This window comes from Drosophila guanche, unplaced genomic scaffold, assembly GCF_900245975.1.
Source record: "Drosophila guanche unplaced genomic scaffold, DGUA_6, whole genome shotgun sequence".
In the NCBI taxonomy this organism is placed as follows: domain Eukaryota; kingdom Metazoa; phylum Arthropoda; class Insecta; order Diptera; family Drosophilidae; genus Drosophila; species Drosophila guanche.
Genome location: NW_022995747.1, coordinates 6,548,502 through 6,571,957, shown reverse-complemented (window position 1 = coordinate 6,571,957; position 23,456 = coordinate 6,548,502). Strand labels below are relative to the sequence as shown.

Below are 23,456 nucleotides of genomic sequence, written 5' to 3'. Positions count from 1 at the left end.
AGAGAGAAATGTGGTGTCATTCAATTATTTTGCTATTAGTTGCTCGCGTGACACTCCACTTCACAAGAGGCGACATGCCCACACGTAACACCACTCTCCACATGGCACCAGCCTCCCAGTCCATACCCCAGCCGATGCCTCAGACACAGTTCCTGCTCTGCTGTTCGGCCTCAAACCCATTGCCCCATTCTCCATTCTCCAGCCTCCACATTTCTCATGTCTCTCTCTCTGTATCTATGTACACACGTCTGCACCTACGCCCGGGTTTTGGCTCTCACTTCTCCCGGCCATGATTAATAAATGCGACACACAGTCTCGACCACAACACATTACTGACACCTCCACAAGACAGAGGCCTCCTGCCAGTCCCAAGCCTTAAGGTGGGCAAAATATGCTTTGTGGCTTTTTAGCCCCCTCCCACCAAGACTTCCGAGACTCCAGGGGCAGCACAAGATGAGACTCTTGTCACACACAGAGGATAGGTTACGCATGCAGGCAGCTCTTTTTGTGGCAAACAAAACAGGTGACAAAACCAGTACTCACACGTACAGGCTGAAGTACAGGTTTCCCCGAGAGATGCCTCCTGGAAGAGCAGGAGGAGATGTGTGGGACACAAAAAGATGGGTCTCACAAAATATGGATACACACTCGGATACACAGGATGTATAGAGATATTGTACATTTGCATCTAAAACTTAAAAGCAGCCAAAGGGCTGCCTGTTGTAGCTCTGAAATTATGGAGAATATAATTAACTTTGCTTGTTCGCAAAGGATAGCCCAAGGATAAACCGACAGATGGATGGAATGATGCGAGGCAGCCTGAAGATGCTCGCAATAATGGATATACAAAGATACTTTAATGGTTTTCTGTTTAGAAAATGAAAACTTATGGAATTTCACATATTTCACTGGAATTTACCTTGAAATATTGCTGGAAAAGTTTTATTTTTGATTTTCCTGAATTAGGAAACATTTAACTATGCCGCAGATGCTCGAACTAACTTTGCTTTCCATGAAAGATGAGAAATATGATGCTTTTACACATGCAAATAACTTAAATAAATAACAACCAGATCATAATCGAAGCGCATTTTGATTGAAAATGATATTTGTGTGTGGATGTAATTAATTTACAACGCAAGTTTCGAGGAAATTTCATAAATGAAGACTACTTAATGTGGAATATCAAATGTCAGCCTGCACTCAACTTGAAAATGTAAGCTTAAAGCAGTTGAGGTTACTTTGCTTTTAAACTAAGATAAACATATACCTTAATCCATTGGAAATCATCCAAAATAGTTTTCCCTTTTAATTTTACTTAATGAAATAAAAAGAAAAGGAGTAGTAAGTGATTAAGTTTCCAACTTATAAGCAGCAGAATTCAACTTTAATCCGCAACTTCCAACTGACCGGTTCTTCCACTTGAAAGGTAGTATCGTTGTGGCACAATCAGAAAATAGTTTTTGCCTCTAAGGGGGGGGCTGGCAGAAAGACTGAAATGAAATCACAAACCCGCATGTAATTTGAATGGACATCCTACTACTACATCCTAATCCCTACGCCTGTGTGTGTTCGGGGTCCCTTGTCAAATCCAATTAACTAAGATATTTATACGTCTTTATCGTTTGCAATTTTCTTTACAGTTACAAGCCAGCCGACCGCCCGCAGCCTGAGGAGCAAACAGACACACCACACACACACAGATACATTCAATCAAGCAAAAGCACTTGAAAGGGAAATATATTCGCTTGGTTTTTCGCAAATCCAATACCTTGAAAACTAAATGACGCCTGTGTCTGCAGCACTGATGCCACATACTTTGGACCATAGACGACGGCCTCAAATTAGCCATCAAGCCATAGATTTGCAAGTCTAGAGATACAAAGATACTCCCTTCAGCTATAAAGAGAGTGAGACAGGGACGACCACAAAAAGGAGTCGATAGCCGTAGATACATAAAAAGGAGAGATACCACCAACAGCAGCAGCCGTTGAGTGAGCAGTTTGTGCGTGTGTGTGCCAGTATTTTATTTCGAGAGCGCCAAAGGATTCATTAAAAAACCGCCAACCTGGAACTAATGGAATTAGAGAATATTGTGGCCAATACGGTCTACTTGAAAGCAAGAGAAGGTAAGTGCCACTCACCTTACCCACACAAAAGCAATCAACCCTTTTTGTGTGTGTTTGCATGAAAATTTTGTTTAAATTTGCTTTTAGGTGGGTGCTAATTAAATATTGATGGAAAATTAGGGTTAAAGTTCCCTGTGGAGAGGCGACAGCTCTGCCGACGATGGTTAATGGAGGAACGGGCACACAAAACTACTCGAATATACCACATCCATCAGATGTGGCAACTATAGAACACACTCAGGAGGGGATGTTAGGGGACTCGAACTAAATTTTTGTAAATTTCTACTTTGGAGTATCTTTGGTACATAATCATTCTGAGCTACTCCAACTCTGAGGTACAAAATTGTATTTCATATCTGGGCCATAAAGCGTACTCCACGCTTTAAGGCCAGCCAGTATGCCTTGGATCCTTCGAAAGCAGGGCACGTGCTCAAGTGCTCTGCGTTGTTGTCACCTTGTCATCGATTTCTGTTGCTTCTTTGGTACGGTGGGTGTCCTGTTTAATTGCAAGGATTTGAAGTTGAGTTTACTCTTGGGTAGAGGGTAGAAATTGTCATCTTTTGGCTGGTATCTGCTGTGTCCTCCCGTTTTCTGCCTCCTCTCTAGTGCTCGCTGGTCCTGGGCTTTATCTAAAGTTAATGAAGCGTTAAATGTTTGCGCTCCAGCAACTTATTCATTTTCATGCCTTGTGCGGCTGTTGGTGGGCCCTAAGTGCTCTATTGGACGCTCGTCGCGGCCTGCAGATACACAGAGACTCGTCGCCTCTCCACTTCGTTATCGAGGTCACACTTCAATTGCAATCCTCCCTGCCCACTGCCATACCGCCCTGTCTTGCCTCAAGTTCAGTGTCGCTGCCACAGTCTGTGTGTTGCGGCTGCTGTTGTTGCTGTTGTTGGCGCCATTGTTCTGTTTATTTACAGCAAAGTCAACTTTTGCCATTAGGTCTGCTCTTCGTTGCTTCGTATTGTGTGTGGTGGGGGCAGGCATGAAGGCAGGGGAGGTGGGGGGAGGTAGGGTAAGTTTATGCAAAATTATGCATTAAATCGCGAAAAAAGTTTTAGCTGCAAGCTTAAAGGTCACCTTCAAGGGCCTGCGGTTGCATGTTGCATGTCCCATCCCATCCAAAAACTATGATGGAACTCTCTCTCTCTCTCTCTCTCTCTCTCTGTGTATACTTTTCTTCATTGCCGCCCAATCAAATATTTCATTTTAAATGTTATTTATTTTATTGCTCCCCGTCTGTTCGTCCAAAATGTATCTGGCAAATACTTTTGGGCTCTGTCTCTCGTTCATTTCAGAGTCAGAGGCCGCTTCAACAGATTTAAATGACAGAAACGTGCTCAAAATTTCAATTTGTAGTAATGTAATATTTTAGAGAGGGCTCCCCGGGTTGGGGCGGATGGCTGGTGGCTAGGAAAATGGCCTAACGGATGGGGCACACAACATTTGCAATACATTTAACGAGTCAAAAAGTGAATTTGTCTTTGGAGAAGCAGCAACAGCAGCAGCAGAAAGATCGCATAAAATGAAGTCGCGGCACCAAATGCCGCCGGCAACAAGAAGGAAAATCCATTGCCATAAAGTTTTTTCTCCTCCTTCTCTTACTACTCTCCGCTGTTTTTGCTTCCTCTTTGGGGTTTTGTCTCTTTTTGCCCCTTTTCCTCTTTACTCTTTACTCTTTTCTCTTTACTTTTTTTCGACTGGGAAAAGTTATTGCAGAATTTTCATTCCATGGCCATTGTGTGCTGCGCGAGTGGCAGATGATGAGAAGGATGCAAATGCAAATTCTGAATAGAACAGAGCAGAGTAGAGTGGAGATGATTGTTATCGTTAGGGGAACATTTTCTCTGGTTACTCATTTATTTTGGACTTATTTTCTGCTGGGGGAAGATCATTCTAAGGCGGTGAAATATATGTGGCTTCACGTGTGGAAAAGGAATACCAAAAATCAACAACCAGAAAATTGTTGAATACATCGAAGGATCTCGAATTTAAGTATAATTTGAATTTTCATGCACTTTACAGAGCTAAAATCTAATTCCATTATGGAATTTGAAGTATTTTCCTCTTGCCCAATCCCAGATAACAATCTTTTAAGCCGATTTTAGATTTATTTGTTGTATTTGCAATGAACTGCAATCGAATCTGATGAAAAGTACGTCGTTACAGGAATGGCAATCAAGATTTGAGTCTTGATTCACTTGATAGCTTTTCCATGAATTTTCAACATTTCTTCGAATTAGACACAAAAATATTTACTGTTGGGCGGAGATTGCTTGGAACGCAGGTTCCCTCTCTTTGGGCTCTTCGCTTGTATAATGAATAATTGAAAATCCATCATATTAGGAATATGTCCTACCTATCGTAATAACTGACACATCTACATCAATTTCCACTCCAAATCCTGACAATTGATGGCTGCTCTGATATGAAATACATTTTAATATCAACGTTTCCTACATTGTCAACTGTTTTACCTTAGTGTTTGCATGCCTGTGTGTGTGTGTGTGTCTGTCATGTGTCATCCATGGTTTATTTAATAATAATATGCTTACGCCCCAAAAATGGAATGCTCATATGCGGTCGACTTGGTCGGTCGAATGCTCATAGCAGTCAGTCTGCTGCTGCCTGTCTGTCTGTATGTCTGTCTGTCGGATTTCTATAACAGAAGCTCTGAAGCTAAAGCAATTCTCTATCATCTCGTATCAGTTGGTTGATTGTCAGGGCTGTGCTGTGTGTCTTCGCCTGTCACATATTGTGGCCTGTTGTCGATGTGGCCTATCTACGAGTGCCACTGTACATATGTAGGTATGTTATTCTCTATGTAGATTCCTACATATGCGAACATGTTTGCTATGTGTGTGCAATGTGGGGGGATCAAATGGGGTCGTCGGGTAGCGTCGGACGTCACTCACTTGGAAGGAAGGAGGCGACAGTGCGTCACACAGGGCTTATCGGCAAAACTTGTGGTTTGTCGATGCGATGTCGATGTGCGACTGCACTCGGAGATTGCCTCCATGCCCCCTGGACGTTTTGAAATTGCCCTCATGCCGCTGGACCTTTTGAGATTGCTGCCATGCCTCGTGCCCTTTGAAATCTCACAGCCACTTCCCGGAGTCTAGTGGCTGTTGTTCCTTTTCTTTTTGGCTAATTGCAACCATGTTCCCAAGGAGATGTCCTTGTTCCTGAAATCGGTCGCTTGCTCCTTTTTTTTCGGCGTTTTCTCTGTCTTCCTTTTTGCATTTTTTACTCTCTCTCTTTTGCCTATTCGTTTACATATTTTATTTCTCTTTTATTGTCGACTTTTTCCGCTGTCTGCACTTTTATTTATTTTATAATCAACTTTGCGGTCGTGGATCTAAGAAGTGGAAAAGAAGTAGCGCAATCCGCATTAATGTTACGCTAATGTCCACCCATAATGCTGATTATACCAGAAGTCAGACTCCGTTTGACGCCAACTCCAAGAAGTTGACTCTAACATCTCTGAAATAGCACTGAGAACAGAACTGAGAACTCTCGAATGCAGACTAAAAGCGGGTATCCAGACTTGAAATCACACAAAACACAAAACAGCAGCAGTCAGCAGAAGGCAGCAGCAGCCAACCAGTGGAAGTTTGAAATTTAATTTTGCTGCCAGTAGAAGTCAAAAGTTGCTTTTGCACTTTGGTTATCAGCCATTAAGAGACTGAATTTATAGAGAGCATTTGGCTCTAGAATTATATGTACTGAATCCTCCACCGATAAAAAACAGAACAATTAAAGACGGGGTCGGTCGGGAGCTTATCGTCCAGCAAAAGCCACAAAACTTGTTTTTGGGCGGTGAGCTTAGAAGTCTGGAGGAGGTTCGAGGATAGTCTAGGAGTGTCTACTCTCCTTTTTAATAGATGCATTATTTCCATGAATAATACAAGTGGAAAGACGTTCCATGCACTTTCCATTAAAGTTGTGCGGCTGTGGCTGTGGCTGTGGCCAGCCAGTAGCATTCCCAGAGGTTCATTGACACCGCTTGGTCAAGTCAAACAACTTGCCCCCCCCCGTGTGGCAAAGGCAACACGCAATAGTGGCAGCAGCGGCTACAGCTACGGCTCCTGTGTTCTGTTTTCTGTTTTCTGTTTATCGGCCCCAGGTTATGTTTTGTCGGTTGTATGCTAAACAGTTAAAAATCTAGTTGTTAATTATCGCACGCAAACGGAAAGGAACGGCAGTCGGCAGAGGCCAGAGGCCAGGCACCAGAGTCCAAAAGAAGTTGTGGCTCTAATTGGGAGTGAAACTAGTTGCCCCACCCAGCACATCGATGATGGGATGTCCTAAAGCTCGGGCACAGACAGTGCAAAGTGTATTGCATTTGTGGTTTTCGAAGTGGTTTGACATCAGTGTACTGTCGTATCATGTCGTGCCCTATGACTCCTGCAGAAGTTGTAACAAAACGTACTTGCAACAGAAACTGCAGCAGGGCCGGGCCCCCTCATCGGAATGAACTAATTTGCAACGACAACAGAATCTGTATCTCGTGTATCACTCTGTTTTCCCACTGCATGGTAATTGCAATCAAAACGATTGTTCCTCTGCAAATTGAAGACGCGTTGATTGGCACGAAATGCAAAGAGATAGAAAGAGAGAAATGCAGACAAAGTGACAGAGAGTGAGTAGCAGAGATTGCAGTGCCACACGCAGACATTGCTGCCACTTAATTGTCGATGCAAACTGTTTCTGGATACACTAACTCCTACTCCTATTCATCGAGTGTTGACATTACGTTTTGTTCTGTTCAGTTCTTTGGCTGCTTCCATCTGGCAGATACAGCTCCCATCCGTAGCACATTTCCGCTGACGGGCATAAGCAAAATTCATTAACACTTTGGCGCGCATCAGCACTATACAGAGCAAATATTATGCGCGAGATGCATATAGAAGGGGTCTCTGGAGGGGCTAAAGCTGAGGTGTTACCCAGCAATCAAAAGCGGGACTGAGAGCGGGAATATCCCATTCATATATATATAGAAAGATCATCATAACAAAGGCAGAGCTCGACTCCTCTCTGTGACTTGAACTTTTGTATTCGCTTGTAAGGAAAATAGCAGATGATTTTCAGTACTCAAGGAATATAAGTAGCAGTACCTCAATAGTTTCTCCTACATTGCATCCCTTAGATACCTTTTGTCATAACATAATCCTGGCCAATTGACACTTCAATTATGAGTATTCGGACAAAAGGGCCTTTGATGCTGATGTCAAAAGCATTGAAAGCTGATTGAAGTTTACCTTTCAGCCAAGAGACAATGGAGGAAGATGCTTCCCTATTATGTTATTAATTAAAAAGGACAAGGCGCCCTTTTGTCTCCCAAACACCATTTTCTGATCAAAATCTTGTTCATAATGTGATGGGAATAGCACGCTGCTTTCCGTGTATTTGCTGTGGGAATTTGAAGAGATTGTAAAACCGGTAGCAGCCCCCACAGACTGCTTTTTTACGTAGGCAAAACGGCAATAAACATAAGAAATAAACAATGAGAAATGGAATGGAATGACTTTGAATCGAATGAAATGAAATGAATGTTGTATTAAGTGACGTCGCTGCTGCGTCAGCAAATGAATATTTAATCAAAATGCTCAAGCGTTTCTTTCTATTCGAAATATGAGAAGTATTCAAATGAACTTTTTATCCAAGAATCCCATGCACAAACACACATCAATATGCATGTATATTTATATATTCCATGGGTATTTCTGTGTGTTTGTGTTTTTGTTTTGTGTATCATTTATCTTCGTCTCTGTCGCAGAGTTCGCTCTGTCGCTCATTAATTGATTGAAATGGATATTTTGTGCTGATATTTTTATTGTTATCCAATTGAGTGGATTCCCATAAATGAATGTCAATCAATATGGCTTTGCTTAAGGTAATCTCTGAGGGGTAGTCCCTCCTTTAGACAGGGAGAACCTTTTAAGGTCTCAATTGATGTGCTAAAGCCCTTCCATTTACGATCTGACATCTACCACTATCATTAACTAGCTCTTGTTGTGTGCATTCCACCGCCACTGCCAACAGGGGGAGCGTAATGTAATATTTATTATGGAACCACACAAAAAGTGGAACATCTGGGCAGGGGGAGTATCCACAGGATATCCATATCCGTATTACCCTGCAGCTGTGGAACGAATGTGTGCCCGCTCTGCGGTCGTCGCTGGCCTGCTTAAAAATGCATGCACTAATGACCGCAGGGACGACCACGACGACAACAGGACGACAGGCTACCGACCCCTCATGCAAACACACAAATGCGATACTGGAGTTGTATGATTAATATTTTAAACTTTCATGCAAACGCAATGCATTCCCGCAAATACCAGTAATTGAAAGTTACTTGAACCAGAAACGAAAGAGTGCTCAGTAATCGGTGGCATTTTGGCACCATTTTCATGATGCTCTCTCTGTATTTTATGTGAGCTTTGGATGCCTTTCCATTAGTTGCGTCTTTATAGTCCAGAGGCTTAGCTCCTTGCATTTACTCAAAGAGTGCGCATCTCCATTGATAATTTGTAGGGTTTATATTTCAATTTCTGTTCTTTGTTTCTTCATCTCTCTGTTTGCGTGCATCATTTTTCAATTGTTTTTCTGATGTGTTGGGATTACTTTCCCGTTTATTCGCTTGAATATTTCATTTGAAAAAATGTTGTTTTCATTAATCAAACAATGTTCCAAAATTCTCTTTTCATACATTCTATTTTGTTGTACGTGCCCCAAACAATTATTTTGTACCTATAGAAATTGTTGGGATTTCGGCACACGCAACCTACCCATACCCCGTGCCCCCTCTCTCCCTTCACCTGACCAGACAGGGCGGGAGGGGGAGTACAATATTCCACATAAAAAAAAAATATAGAAAAATAAACAAATTTCAATCTATTCTTTTCTTTGCTTTTGTTGTTTGGTTTTTGCGATGCCCAAAAAAAATGTGTATGAATAAAAAGCAAAAAGAAGTCGCCGCCGTGCGCCGTTGATGGGTCTGCTGCCCACTGGAAAGCAGCGCAGATCGACAGACAGACAGCTGGAAAGAGAGAAGGAAGGAGAGGGATATCGACTTAAGCGCCATTAGCCGAATGCCAGCCTGCCTTCACGCCCTCCCGCCTGCCACAAGCCTCCCGCGCGACCATAAACCAAATTTATTGATTGTTTTGACAATTAATTTTTTATATTCTGCGCATTGTTTATCGTGCGGAATAGAGTCGTGAAGGAGGAATAACAAATTCAATGCAAAATTGTTTTATATACGCATTTCTGTGCCAGCATTAATTTATTTTTATTATGCTTAATTTTGAGAGGGAGAAAGGAAAGTGCTGTGGACCAGACTCATAAATTCAAAAACATCAAAAGTCGCAAAGTGATGGGAGACTTCGGAGCAGTCCAAGGATTTCCATGGCACGGCTGAGCTGGGCGGAGATTGTGATTAATTTGTCGGCAGGGCAACGCGACGTATGCGCAATGTAAACGCAAATACAAAGGGGGCAAACAGACGGACAGAAAGGCAGAGAGGACCCCTGGCTGAATAAGCTGCTCTTCTGGTCAAAACATCCCAAAGAGCCGTTTGCCTATTTGTCTTTGTTAAGCAGGGAATCTGGGAGTTGCTCTTCCCAGAGGGGTTTCCCTCTCGGATGATTGATGACCCCAGAACAGAACATTGCGTGCGTGCTGGCGCTGGTGCTGCTTTTAGACGTGGCCATTTTACGAGCAATTCTGATCAACAGAAACACCATCGCCAGCATCTAGAGCTATGTACATACATCTGTGTGTCTCTCCCGATTTGCTTTAGCTTGTGTCCGACAGAGATCAGAAATTTCAAAGCAGCTCAAGGTGAAACTGCCAATTTTTCCAGCAAATATCTTTAGGATTAAAGGGCCCCCAGATCGAAGAATGATTCAGAGATCTGGGACATGCCATAAAATAATGGTTTGCATGGTACCATGAAGTGCATTCAAATGGGCAAGCAGGAAGTTTCCTCCTCGTAGCTGAGGGCAGAATACCCCATAAATACAATATACAATCCCTCCCTGGCTCCTGTTTTATGTGCCTGCCAAAAAAAAAGGAGCACAGACGAGTGGCAGAAGCGGAACTTTGGCATATTTTATGCTTTTGCGTCTCTTTGCCATGAAAATGTAAGTGTCGCAGTGAAAATGTTCTGCTGATGAAAGGAAAGTGAGTTATAGAGAGGGAGGGAGGGACAAGGTGGATAAGGAGGGAAAGGAACTGCCGATGTACACTGGGCCACCGTTGGAGAAAGTGATGGAGAAATCGATAAATATTTATTTGCAGACATTTTACGATTATTTAACGATTATTTCTTTCGGCTTTTACCTTTTTTTCTCTCTCTCTCTCTCTGGTTTTAAAGTGTTGAAATGGGGACATAATTTTCAGGGATTTTCCACACACACACAAACAAACACACTGATTTATGAACACTCTCGTGCTGTGTGAGTGTGAATTTGATTAACTTTTTACTTCCACTTTTGGTGTGGTGCCACGGAATATTTATTCATTGGCGGATGATAGTGCTCTCCCGCTGAGATGTTGCTTGGTACTACATCCAGCCTTCACTTGCGAATAAAAGTTACCGCCAGAAGTTATCCATACTACACTTTGCTGGGTTCGATTGATGTATCCGCTTGCTTATGGCAGCATTTTTGCAGTTAATCAACGTCATTTGAATGTGCATTAGTGCACCAGGGGTACCTTAATAAATACATCTAATCCAAAGATTTATCAGTCGCTTCATACTCCTTTAAAACCACTGTATCGTCGTGGCAGGGTTCAATAGCTGGGGGCAGTAGCAGAGGGCAGTGGTGTTTCGCATAGACGTATGCATGTACATATGTACATTCAAATGAATTGTACTCCTGTTGCCGACGGTTCTGCTGTTGCCGTTGGCCCTCTTGCTGACAAAACGTGTCGTATGCGCAATTTTGCAATATAAATGACAGCATTTCAGGTTTATGGCAGGTCTGCGATTCTCACGCGCGCGTTGCGCATATCAATTTCAATTCCAATTTTTGACAGAATACACAACGCATCGCATGGCATCGTATGGCATGGCACACACACATCCATTATCCATTAGGCAGACATCAGATATTGGACATCAGACGGCCATCAGAGAGCACACAACAACCCGATTGGGATTGTTTTGATGTTGCAGCAGCTTTAATTTCTAAAATGCAGCAGCATCAGCTGCAGAGGTCTCTTTACACTTCATTGGTTGCCAAATGTGCCAGAAACTTGAATTGCTGTCAGTGGTAGCAATAGCAGCAAAGGCATCGGCAACGGCAAAGGCATCGGCATCGGCATCGGCAATGGCAACAATTCCCCAAAGCAAATAAATAAATGTCAACGAAACCAAAGGTAAACGCCGCCGCTCGAGGCTTGAAAGCAATTATAAAATGCAACGACAGCTAAATTTATTGTCTATCGATGTGGAGGGTTTTTCCACAATTTCCATTTACCATTTCTCACATTTAAATTGCATTTGTCGCTTCATAGGCAGTAAACAACAATAGAAGTGCAAGTCCTTTCAACGCACTCGTCATCCGCACTGACATCGACATGATCCGAACAAAAAAACTGCTGTTCGAATGGATTTTATTTATTGGTTGAGACACTAGAGCGAATTGCAAATGCAATTTCAATTAAATTCCTGAAGCAACAACAGTTCATTGTTTATTTTGTTCGTTTTTGGTTGCTTGTTTAACTTGGTGGGTGTCCCATGTGGCATGCTGCGACTGCTGCAACAAACGGAATGGCTCTCCATAAAAATGGCAAACTCAAATCAAACCCATGCACGATGGGTGTTGTGGCACATCACTGTGCAGAGACTGTAGGGCATTTTTGATTCTGGAAAAAACGATTCTTTATATTGCTTGCAGGAAAATCATTCTTAAAGCTTTCCTACCTTCAATCTATGATTCGTTAGCTAATCAATCTGCGGTCAAGCGGTGGGTCTCTCAGCGGTAGAACCGCTTCATTGAAGTCAGCAGCAGCAGCAGACCACGGAATCATTACTGTGATGCTTGTGGCAAATCCCACACGACAATAAATATTAAATCATATACTAATCTTGGGGCATGCTGCAACCCTTAATCAGCATCCATGTTTATCTAAGCATTACACATGACTGACACACAGGCAGCCAGTCACACACCCACACACCCACACACGCAGCAGAATAATAGATTTTATAGCATCCATCGATAAAGTGCAGTAAGAGGATTTATGGCTTTTGATATCAGGATATAAATACAGCAATTACGAATACGAGTAACAGATACATCGTACTGCATGTGTGATGGCTTAGAGGCGCCACCGCAACCATTTTGATTGCTGATATTTAGCGCATTTTGAGCTGTGATTACTGTAAACAGGATTCTCAGTCAAACATGGAAGCTCCTTGCTACGTTTCTTCCGTCAAACGTGTAAGCTTCTTCATTCATTCGTTTCTTGGCTTAGCAACAGCTTCCCTTCCTTCAATCAAACTGTAAAAATGCTTGCAAAAAATCCTTGCTCCTTGGCGCCATATGGTTGCACTCTCTTTTATGTGCAGCCACATTTTTCCCTCCAGAGATTTCCTTGTCTTTCATTTCCCCCACTCAAATATCTCCTCAAGTAGCTGTCTGTTTTTTTCAATTTTCCTCCACGAGGAATCAAATTGTTAGTCTGGGGGATCTGCTTGTTATTTGATTTTTCCGACACTTGACAGAATTCTTTTGCCGGATGGAAGATGAATGGAAGGCGCCAATTAGCAGTCGAATGCCGGAATGTCAGCGGAATGTGGCACTAATTACAAAAGAAGGATTAATTGTGACGCATGCCACATGGTAATTGCAAGCCCTGTTCACTCTGTACTTCATGCATTCTGTATCCTTCGTGGTTCTGCATGTGCCACACGGCGTATGGGAATTGCGTGTGCGTATCATTGCGTATGCGCCAAGGATCGACTGTTTGTTTGCCTGCTCTTGCATTCCGTATGCGCATTTAATTATAATTACTACTTACAAGCCGCCTAATGCGATGCCAATGCGATTTGTAAGGGAATATGCGCTCGGGAACCTACCACTCCATCCCACTCAAAGGGCGGAACACGCCCTCTTATATTATAGACAAGAGCATAAGCCGCTTTAGAATGCGTTGTCATCTGGTGGCTTGTGCTTTTGCATTTTGCTTGCTTTTCCTGCCTTTCCCCCATTGTTGTCACTGCATTTTCCAACTGCTGTCAATGCGTTTGCTTGCCCTTTTCCATTTTAGATTGTCGGCTAAAAATACGATTGTATGAATGAAAAACAACAAAAGACCTCAGGGACCAAAGTCCCTGAATATTTGTCTTAAATTGTCTTTATATTTTTAATTAACTGCCACTTGACTTGCTGTCATAATTAATTGTTTATTCTAACTGATGGTCTTTTCTTGGCTGCTTGCATAAATATTAGCATTTGAAGAAGTTTGAAGAGAACAAATTTGTATTCTGTCAGAAAAAACAACTCAAAAGTTTCTCCCCTCGGATGATGGGATATTTATCTAGCAGAAATATGTGTCTTATGCAAATCAGTGTCTGGGAGAAAGTGCGTATGCTGTGCAGAAGAGGCAAAGAGAGATAGCAGAGCAAGTTGCACTTGCATTCGCAACTTTCATTTGAAACTTGCACAGAAACCCGCTTAGATGTGTTTAACTATCAATCAAGCAGCCGCCGCAGCAGTCGCAGCACTCGTAAATCTCGAAACTAAATGCAAATTTAAATCAGAGAAAAACGCACACGAAAACGACTCAACATCGATCATGTTGTAAGGCTGTCAAATGAGCTGCCAATACCAGGTCTCTGCGGCTCTGGCTGCTCTCTAATGTGGGAATGCGGCATCTGTGTTTGTTTTTTCTATCAAAAGCAAACATTTATCAACCAGTACGACAAACCGAGTGTGTCGTATCTGGAGCCCAAATGAAATCAAATGTTTGGCAAAATATAGAGCATTTAATTGACTGTTTGCTCATGGCTGTGTAAGAGAGAGAGAGAGAGAGATACACTATCTGGCTGTCGGTCTGTCTGTCTATCGGACTCCACTCGAGGCGACTCCACTCCACTCGACTGCAATTAATGTCAAGTCAGCGGACACTGATGAGCCGGCAATGAGGGCAACTAATAAAATTCATTCATAAATAATTCAAACGCCACTAAAAGATACAGATACAACGACGCACACACACACACACACTGATTGACACTGGCTGTGTGTCAATTTATAACAATTTCGCAACGAAAATTGTGCAGCCTTAATTGATTTGTTTTGCACCCAATACTCGTAGAAGGAATATACATACACGCACATATCTTTGGCATGTATGTAGATAATTGTGTATATCCGTAATTGTTCTTGTTTGAATGAATGAAAAGCCTTTGCCAAATTGGCTTAGATTGAGAATAATTGTGAGTTCATTGTTTGGCCCCAAAAAAGAAAAAATAAAAAAGAAACCCCCCGCAGAGGAATGTGTAGCTCTCATGTTATCAGCATTTTGCCGGCCAAGTGGCTGCCTTATCACACAATCTTCTATTTCAAACATGCGCCCAACTAATGAGCGCCACGAAAATAGAATAAATACTACAGAAAACTGACACGAAACATATATGTATGTAAATATGTACATATTATGTATATACTTGTATGTGCAAATCTAGACACTGATTAAATAACTCAGATAATTGCAATGAATGAATCTTTTTGGAGACTGGTTCACCCATAAGAAACTTTATCAGAGCATCTCTTAAACTGTGGGACATTGCCCCAAAAAAAATGAAACTCTTGGAACATGTTCCCCTGGCAACAGCTGCCATTATCCTCAATCACTTCACTCAATCACTCGCTTGTTTAAACGATGCTGTAAATGTTGTACAACTCTGAACGCAGCAACCATAGTTATGTTCATACGTGCAACAGTGCAACAGTGCAACAGCAAAAGTGTAACAGCCACAACAATATCAGTTTCGACACGGACAAGTGGTTTTTTGGGTATTTTTTCTTTGTGCAAGTGGAAGCATGGAAGGGCTTTGTGTGTTCATAGGTTTTATTTTCAGTAGATCTTGGCATATATTGAAGAAATAGAGAAGAAAGTAAATCTATCAGAATATTGATATTCATTTAAAATTCTTTCATTCTACAAATTGTAACTTTTACACACCTTTTTGCACCTAATTGATTGAGACACTCGTCTCTTGTTTTCCTACTTGCTTTTTGTGCATTTGCCACACACAACATTTTTCTGTGCAACTAAATACTTTTCCAGCAGCACTCACACACGTGCAAGGAATAATAAAACAACACAAAAAAGTGTAGTAGAATACAAACAAAAAGTAAAACAAAAGTCAATAGCAATTAGATGGGGAAACTAGTTTTAGTTTTGGGAGCCAGCAGACTGGTGGCATGAAGTGTTGTATCTAAAAATGTGCTAAAGTTTCAAGCAGAATAAAAAATCAAGTGAAAATGGAACACAATACAAAGGAGTCCGCTACACTGATATCCTAGAATACAAATCAAAAGAGGTGCTAAAAGAGGAACTCCAATGCGGAACTGGGCTAGCTTTGGTAGGTTTTTTTGCTACCAGAGTCGACTCTATAATACCTAATAAATTACAACAAATCTAATGCTCGTTAAGCATTACCATCAGTCAAATATACCCCAATGGCACCCTCTTCGCCGCTCAAGTACTTGAGAGCAAAAAGGCGCAAAGCATTTGTGAAATTCATTGCTGACGCTGAAACATGCAACATTTTGACAAATACTTTGACAGCTGTGCAATGTGCAAACGCTTCCCAGCTGCCAGGCAGCGACAGTTTGCCAAACTCTGGCTGCTGCCGTTTTACCAATTACCATTTACCAATTCAACATTCAACATTCAACATTTACCAGTTGGCAATATTTTTTTTCTGTCAGTTGTTGCCCCAGAGAAGGAGGCGTCTGAGGGGCGAATGTATCGGGCGGGGGCCGTATCGAAATGAAATGAATCGCACAATTCTTGAATCACGACGACACGAGCAACACGTCTAGCAGTGCTGCTGCTGTCAGCGGGCCGGTCAGAATTATTTAAATTATGTACAAACTACACTTTGGGCCAAAACCAAAAGTTGAAATGCGAGACACGCGCCTTCGGTTTGGCTTTGTGTAAAAAGTTTTTTTTTTTGGCAAAGAACTTTTGGCATTCTCCTGATCCGCCCACTGCCTCCTGCTGCCTGATTATTTATATTATTTTGTTTTGTTGGTGTGTTTGTTTTGCAGCATTGTTTTTTTGTTGTTGGGTATTTTGCTGCCTCGAAGGAAATTGCATTTTAATACAGAAAGAAATGCCTGGGCATTGGGCGAGGAACGTGCAATGTCTTTGATCTAATTTGCAATTCCAAGTTCTCTGGCTCTGTGGCATGCCTAAAATGTTTGCGGCGCCGCACCCCTAAGAGAGTGAGAGGGGGCGGTATCCAGTGGGCGTTCGAGAGTGTCGAGGCATTTGCATTACAAATTCCTTTTTCTTTTGGTTGGAAGCAACACAGGCTCTCTACAGGCTACGGGCTAAAGGCTTTTTATTTTATTTAATTAAGGAACAACACGGCACAAAACTCGAATTTCATCAACAGCTTTAATATCCACAAAAGAGTGACAGAACGCAAAGCTCATCCCCGGTGCTGTGGGTCCTTTTATGGCTTTTTTAAGGCAACAGCTTTTAGCCTTTGATGTGTGCTGCTCGTCCTTGACGGCCTCCTTGCTCGTTGAGTGTCGCTTTCCACCGATTCCACATGCTGCTGGCGCAGTCGCTTATGGAAAGGTCGAAGTCCTTGACAACAGTTGTCGTCAGAAATGGGTGGGCTCTTCAAAATGATCATCCAATGCACACGCTGCGTATGATTAATCAAATGAAATTCGAAAGAGGAGAATGAAAGTCAGAAGAAGAAGAAGAAAAAGGAGAGAGAAGAGAGGCAACAAATTAAATACATTTTATTGATTTTTATTGCTTTGTTCAATTTCTGTTCCATCTTTGTGGTTCATCCCTGGGCCAGAGTTTTCCCTTTTTGTTGTTTACTTTTGGTCCGCTCTTTTGTTTGTTTTATGATTATTACAACATCATGGAGCTCGTAACTTGCCACAAAAGATGGCTTTCATTTTGGGGGAAGAGTCATAAATACATTAGAGATTTATTCACGTCACGTTTATCACCGATGGTTTTCTTCTTGGCAAAATAGAGCAAGAACACATTTATTTTAGAAAATACTTTCTTAGTTCATATCCAATGGAATGTCTCATGTAAATGTCTCTCGCATTTTTTGTGCTATTAATATCCTCAAAAAAAACAACAATGCAGAAGTAGTACATCGGTGCAAAAGGCAACGTGTAACTGCAGCTTTATATGTGTGTAGAATTTATTCTGCTGCTCCACTAATTTCTGCCTCGATTTGGGGGTACGTTTAATTAGAACTCCGAGCGACAGACAGAGCGTGAGAGGGAGAGAATGATGGCCAGAGGCACAGAAGGGAGACCCCAAAAACAGATGCCCGAGCACAGTCAAATGGCCATGGATGCATGATTTTATTATTTTATGCCGCTCGTGTGCCCGTAGCTGAGTTCGTACATCCAGCGGCAGGTTAATCAAATTTGCCGGCCAATTGCCCCGACGGCGAAAATAAGGGCTAACTACGATTGATTAACGTGGCCCAGCACTTGGCTGCAATTAGTTTTGGCCGCGTGGCCAATATTCCATAGATAGGAAAAAAGTGATCAAAAATCAATATTAACCCTTGCTCCAAAACCAACACAGGTCTCCTCCTTCATTCGTCACAGAGTCCTTTAAAACACACTTAACATTGGCCCTTAAAAAAGGGGATGAAATATGGTTGGGGGAAGCAGTGAGTCAGCCGAGCAGTAGAGTGTTGGCCATAATTTCCGTTTCCGCAATCAAAAAGGGAGCATCGAAAAAGAAAACACAGGAAGGAAAGCCCAAGGAAAATTTCGCAGCTGTTGCTGCGAACAAAATGAAGATGGTACGAGTAAAAAACTACGGGGTGTCAGTCTAAGGAATAATTGTGGAAGAATTTCAGTGAAGAAGTTCGATTCGAAGAACTTTGCGTCCACAGTCTAATTTGTAGAGAACATTCACCCGTCTACATAAATGTAGAGCAACTTTCCTACTTCCCAATTCCATTAGCTGCGTCCTCTTGGCCTTCCTTCGTTCCTTTGCATTTACTTTCATCAGAGTACTTAATTTTTAGTTTGCTTATTCAATTATTCTTTAGCTGCTGCCATCTGCTTTAACTTCTGCTCAACTTTCAATCAATCCTGCCAGAAAAAAAGTTGTTCCCTGTCGTCTTAGCCATTAAATTGAAGCCCAAACTTTTAGCAGATTTTCTATCCTAAAGTCGGAGTTGTTTCTTTTTGGTTGAAATGTCATTGAAACGTGGCACCATACACACACCACTCGAGGGCAGAGCTGCAGGGTCTCACCTTCCAGAAAAAAAAAAAACTATTCGTAACAGTTGCAACAGTAGCAGCAGCAGCAGCAGGAAATTGAAAAAGTTGCACTCTTGCACTCGATTCATAAGTTTAATTGGTGGCAACTTTTGAGCGAAGAAACTTTTAGTTAAATAATTAGAATTGCCAGAATGCCAGAGAAACAATAATTATAATTGCCCCAACAACTTGGGCAAAAAACTAATGGGAATTCATGGAAACGAATGAATGAACGACTGGGTTTAAGTGGAAATTTGTAGGACCGTGAAAGGCAGTTAACGAGAGAGGCGGAGGAAAGCTCAGGCAAAGTAAAGGAGGTAAAGGGCTGAAGCTGGCGTGAAATATTTCTCAAAATACAATGTCACAGGAGCACCAGCAGAGCCAGCAGCAGCAGCAGCAGCATCAACAGAAGTGGCTGTGGCAAGGGCAACCACAAGAAGGAGGAGACTCCTCTAACTTTGACTCTGCGAAGAGAAGGTGGCTGGCAGCAGCCCTTGAAGCATTATATATGCTATATACTCGCATAGAAGAGAGAAGGAAGGAAACCTTATACATACAACAACCCCCTCAAACATGCAACGGCGACAATTTTCTTGAGTTGGATATGAGTTTTCCTTCTTTTTATATTATTTTATCTTATAGTTTTCCATCTCCTCCCATGCAACTCTCATGCAATTTTCAACGACAGCGAATTATTATAACGAGAAATGCACTTGAATGTTGCATTATATATATATGTATACATATAACTATGTAGATAGTGAGAATAAGGGAGAGAGGAAGAAGACAGCAGGCAGCAGAGTGGCAGCGAGAAAACTGTGACAGGAAAAGTGGTTAAGTGAAATGAGCGAACAGAATGAAAATGGAGGGGAAAAACGCTTTGGCGGGAAAAAAACCAGCTCACGTTCATAATACTAATTTAATAAATTTTAAAACTTTCTACTTATTTCAAAAGAAAAGTGATAGAAGGAAAGGAAACTGCCAAATAGATAGAAGGAGAAAAAAGTTCCAGTGGGTGGAGGAGTTCAAAATTGCTGAGTTCAGCTGATTAAACTGAAATGAGAAAATAGCTTGAAAGTGGAAAATTGTAGTAAAGGCACTTGAAAAAGGAAAAGTAGCAGAATGGAAAGCCACCACACAAAAACAGAGAAAAAGTGTAGAGCCAGTTGACAATTGACTTAACTAAAACATAGACTTAATACACAGTTGGTATGAGAATTCTGTGCAGAACTAGTCAGAAAGAGACTCCAAATTGAAAGACGAAAGCACAACACAAACTCTGCCTAAACTTTAAAGTCAATAGACAAGCAAATGTATAAATATGTGCATTTCAATGTCATTTGATTTCATATGGTTGCAGTACAAACAGAGTTATTTGGCTTTAGATAAAAAGCGAATTAAAGTAATGGAATCTAGAATTTTAGAACATTTTGATGCTGTCATTTAGTTGATATTCGCGATGTACGGGACCCATGTCAAAGTCAACATTTCTGTTATGTTTTTGCCTCTATTTCCATTTCAATTTCCACATTTCCCATTCAGTGGCAGTGGAAAACACACACACACCCCGAGGAATCTGCATTGTGTTTTAGCTTTTGCAATATTTACGTCTGAATTTAAAAACATTTCAATTTCATGTGATTTTGAAATCCCCACCCACCACCACCACATCCCCACATCCGCTTGCCCCACCCTCCCAGACACCAAGAGTGCGCTGGGGAAGTGGGAGTGGTGCACGCCTGCCTCCATGGTGTGTCATCATTTATTTACGCCAAACGTCACGTAGGGGCTTCATGCAAAAAAATCTCACAATATTACAAGCTCAGGCAAGTCGCGGTTTCTGGAATTTCATCGCTTCCTATCGGGAAAAAGAACTGGAAAATATGCGTATTAACAATGTTCTCTCTACCCTGAACTTTGTTTTATTGTAAAGAAATGTTTTTCGAGGCTATATTTTCCATCAAAGGTTTTTTAATAGTACATATTCCTATGAAAATATTAAACTGTGTATTATGTGCTTTTTCAATTGGGATTTTTCTAGAAAACAGAGAGATTGGAGCGCATCTTCCGATCTTTTCCATGAAATCTGCTGGTATAAAAGCGTCCTGATAAAAAATACTCTTTTTTGTGGGTTCTTTTCATACACAAACATCACATGATACTCGTTATACCCTTTCTCTGGCAGGGTGTACAAATATTTCGATGTAAAAGCTGGCGCACTGCGCCAAAAGTAGGGACCCGCTGAAAATATGTATGCTAGAAACGATGCTGCCACTTGGCTGCCCCTGCTCCTGTGGCTGCCACACTGCCTTTGACTTTGCCTGCACGAGGAGAGGCCTGTTGGCCTCTCTGCTCCATTGAAAAACAAAGCCGAACCGCAATGTTTTTCTTTCGGTGGTTGCGGCTGGGCCGCGGAGGCGGCGCAGTGGTTATTCTGTTGTTGATATTTGCACAATGCTTTTTCCGGTGGTCTTTTGGAGTTCCCGTGGGGTCCCAAGAATCTACTATTTGCTGAACATCTTTTCCCAGATACGTTTTGCAGAGACGCACAGCTCTATGCCACGCCTCTTTAATTAAGAGAAAGAAATGTCGTAGAAAGCTGGAAACAAAAGAGAGAGGGACAGGGAGACATGCTTATCAGTTTTTATATTGGCCATCAGACGCAGAAACCGCCTGGAAAGTCCGCAGAGCTCCTGGACCAAACGTCTCTTGAACGTGAGCGGTCATTAAAGATGAAGCAAGCAAATGGCGCTGCAGGACTAGGGGTAGAAGCCCAGATCTGTTGATTGGGTTCGAAGGTAGTAGAGAGAGAGAGAGAGCGAGTCAGACTTTGTTCCAGTCTCAGGGATAATCTCTCGGCACAGGTAACCTATCTCTCGTAATTCGCCTGGGAGCCATAACGTATACCCTGTGTAGTACTTGAGAGGTCGTGCTCTGCCATGACCATCTACTGTCCTCCTGCCCTTCATTTAGTACCTCCAGTGCGAGATGTTTACGCTTCGTTTATTGTGCGTTTTACGACAACATGTGCGCCATATAAACGAAGGAGGGAAAAGCGATTTGCTGCTGCTCCGTTCTTTCTTTGTTAGTTTTGTTGGCCGGCTTATGCGCATTTATTGGCCAAGTAGCATAACAAAAACGGAATACGGAACACGGAAATATTCCTTCGATGGAACTTTTAACTTTCCGCAAAAGCAAAACGACAGACAGCCAAGACATTGACATTTTTGAAAGCAGCTTATAAACGAGTTGGGAAGTCCTTTTGATGTCAGGACAGCATTTAAATATAAGATTTTTGTTTTGTTTTTTTGTTAATCTGACAGCCTTAAGTTTAGGTGGTGGAAACCTTTTAACAGGTCCAAGGCTTCATTTCCACCCGAGCATAAATCTCTTAAGACACTTGAAATTATGGGGCGGGATGCTTCCCCATTTAAATTTGGGATTAACAGGACTTAAGAGAGGGTCCAGACCCTCGCAAGTGAATCATCTTTACTTTATAGTTTGCCATAAAAAAACCTTTACACAAAGGGCTCCACTTTCTCCTGTGTGTCCTTGGAGCAAATGAAGCCTGAAAGACAAATGAAACCAAGCGGCAAATTGTGTGCCGTCAGACAGCCGCTTAGAATGATGGTCGAAGGAAAGGTCTGCCATTTGGGGAATAAAACAAAAATAAAACAAATTAATAATGCTCTCTGGCAATAAAATACTTTATAACGGAGAGCAAGTGCGCTTCACCCAAACCCATAGCCCCCCGCTGTTTTATGGGCCAAAACAGACTAATTTAACTATTGGTTTGACGTCCAAAAAAAAAACCAGAGTGAGTGCGAGAGAGAGAGGCACTTGGTGGCGCATGGATGCGGATGCGGATGTGGATGTGGATGTGGATGTTTTTTTTTGTGTGGCATTTGGCAATCCAATGAATACGCTCTCTGCTTTTTCGATTTTGCGATTTTTATAGAATTTTTTGTTCTGCTTGTGTTTGGAATTTCAATGAATATTCTCGTATTTCAGAGCTGGATTTCAAGTATAGAAACAAATGGCAATGCACGGGAGGAATCTATTTATCAATTGATTCTGAGCATTCTCAGAGTTTTTCAAGTGCTATTTCTGTGTGGCATTTTTAGATTGAATAGAGAAGGTACTTGCAAGGTAGACTTTACACAAAGTAAATAAATAGCTCGAGACTGTTTTTCCGATTACCAATCGAAACTGCAAGAGAGCGAGAGAGAGAGCTTTGCGAAAACATTTTCTAGTATTTCTGTAGAGTGTTTCCACATCGTATTTAGTAAATCTTCATGGCTGGCAACTATTTTATGCCATGTGTCCATTCATTTGTTCGCTCTCTGTCGTCTCTCGTTGAGTGTGTTTTATTGCATGCCTTCCCCAATGCTAATATTGGGCTAAAAGTTAATTAATTAAGCCTATGCCTGCCTTGCCTGCCTGCCAGCCATACTTTTGGTTTTCCATCTCCCATCCAGTCTCGAGAGCATTTCCTCCATCTCAGGCACTCGCTCTACGAATATTGCCATAATAAATTGCATTTAATGGGCTTTCCCCCAGTGTTTATTAATTGCCTTCCATACACACATAGTAGGGTAAAAGATTCTTGCTAATTCTGATGCTGGGTTTGGATTTCAGTCTCGCATACCTCTGGAATCCCCTTATATACCATTTAATTAGTTGGTTAATCTGCCGACTCGTTGACTCCCGATAAATGCATTCCCTGGCAGTGCGTTGTCCTTGCCCTTTGCCTATGACCTTGTGCGGAGAGTGGAACGGGGAAAGGGTGCACAAGATTGGGAGCAGTGGGAAG

The 23,456-nt window shown here is 41.9% G+C and overlaps 1 protein-coding gene across 1 annotated transcript in view; it reads left to right on the top strand.

Moving 5' to 3' along the window:
- The window catches only part of LOC117583550 (G protein-coupled receptor kinase 2), a 59,400-nt gene that overhangs the window by 26,822 nt on the left and 9,122 nt on the right, over positions 1-23,456 (top strand). Inside the window, exon 3 of the mRNA XM_034271910.1 lies at positions 1,644-2,129. Within this exon, the coding sequence (XP_034127801.1) occupies positions 2,078-2,129 (52 nt within the window). The 5' untranslated portion in view covers positions 1,644-2,077. The remainder of the gene's footprint in view (positions 1-1,643; positions 2,130-23,456) is intronic.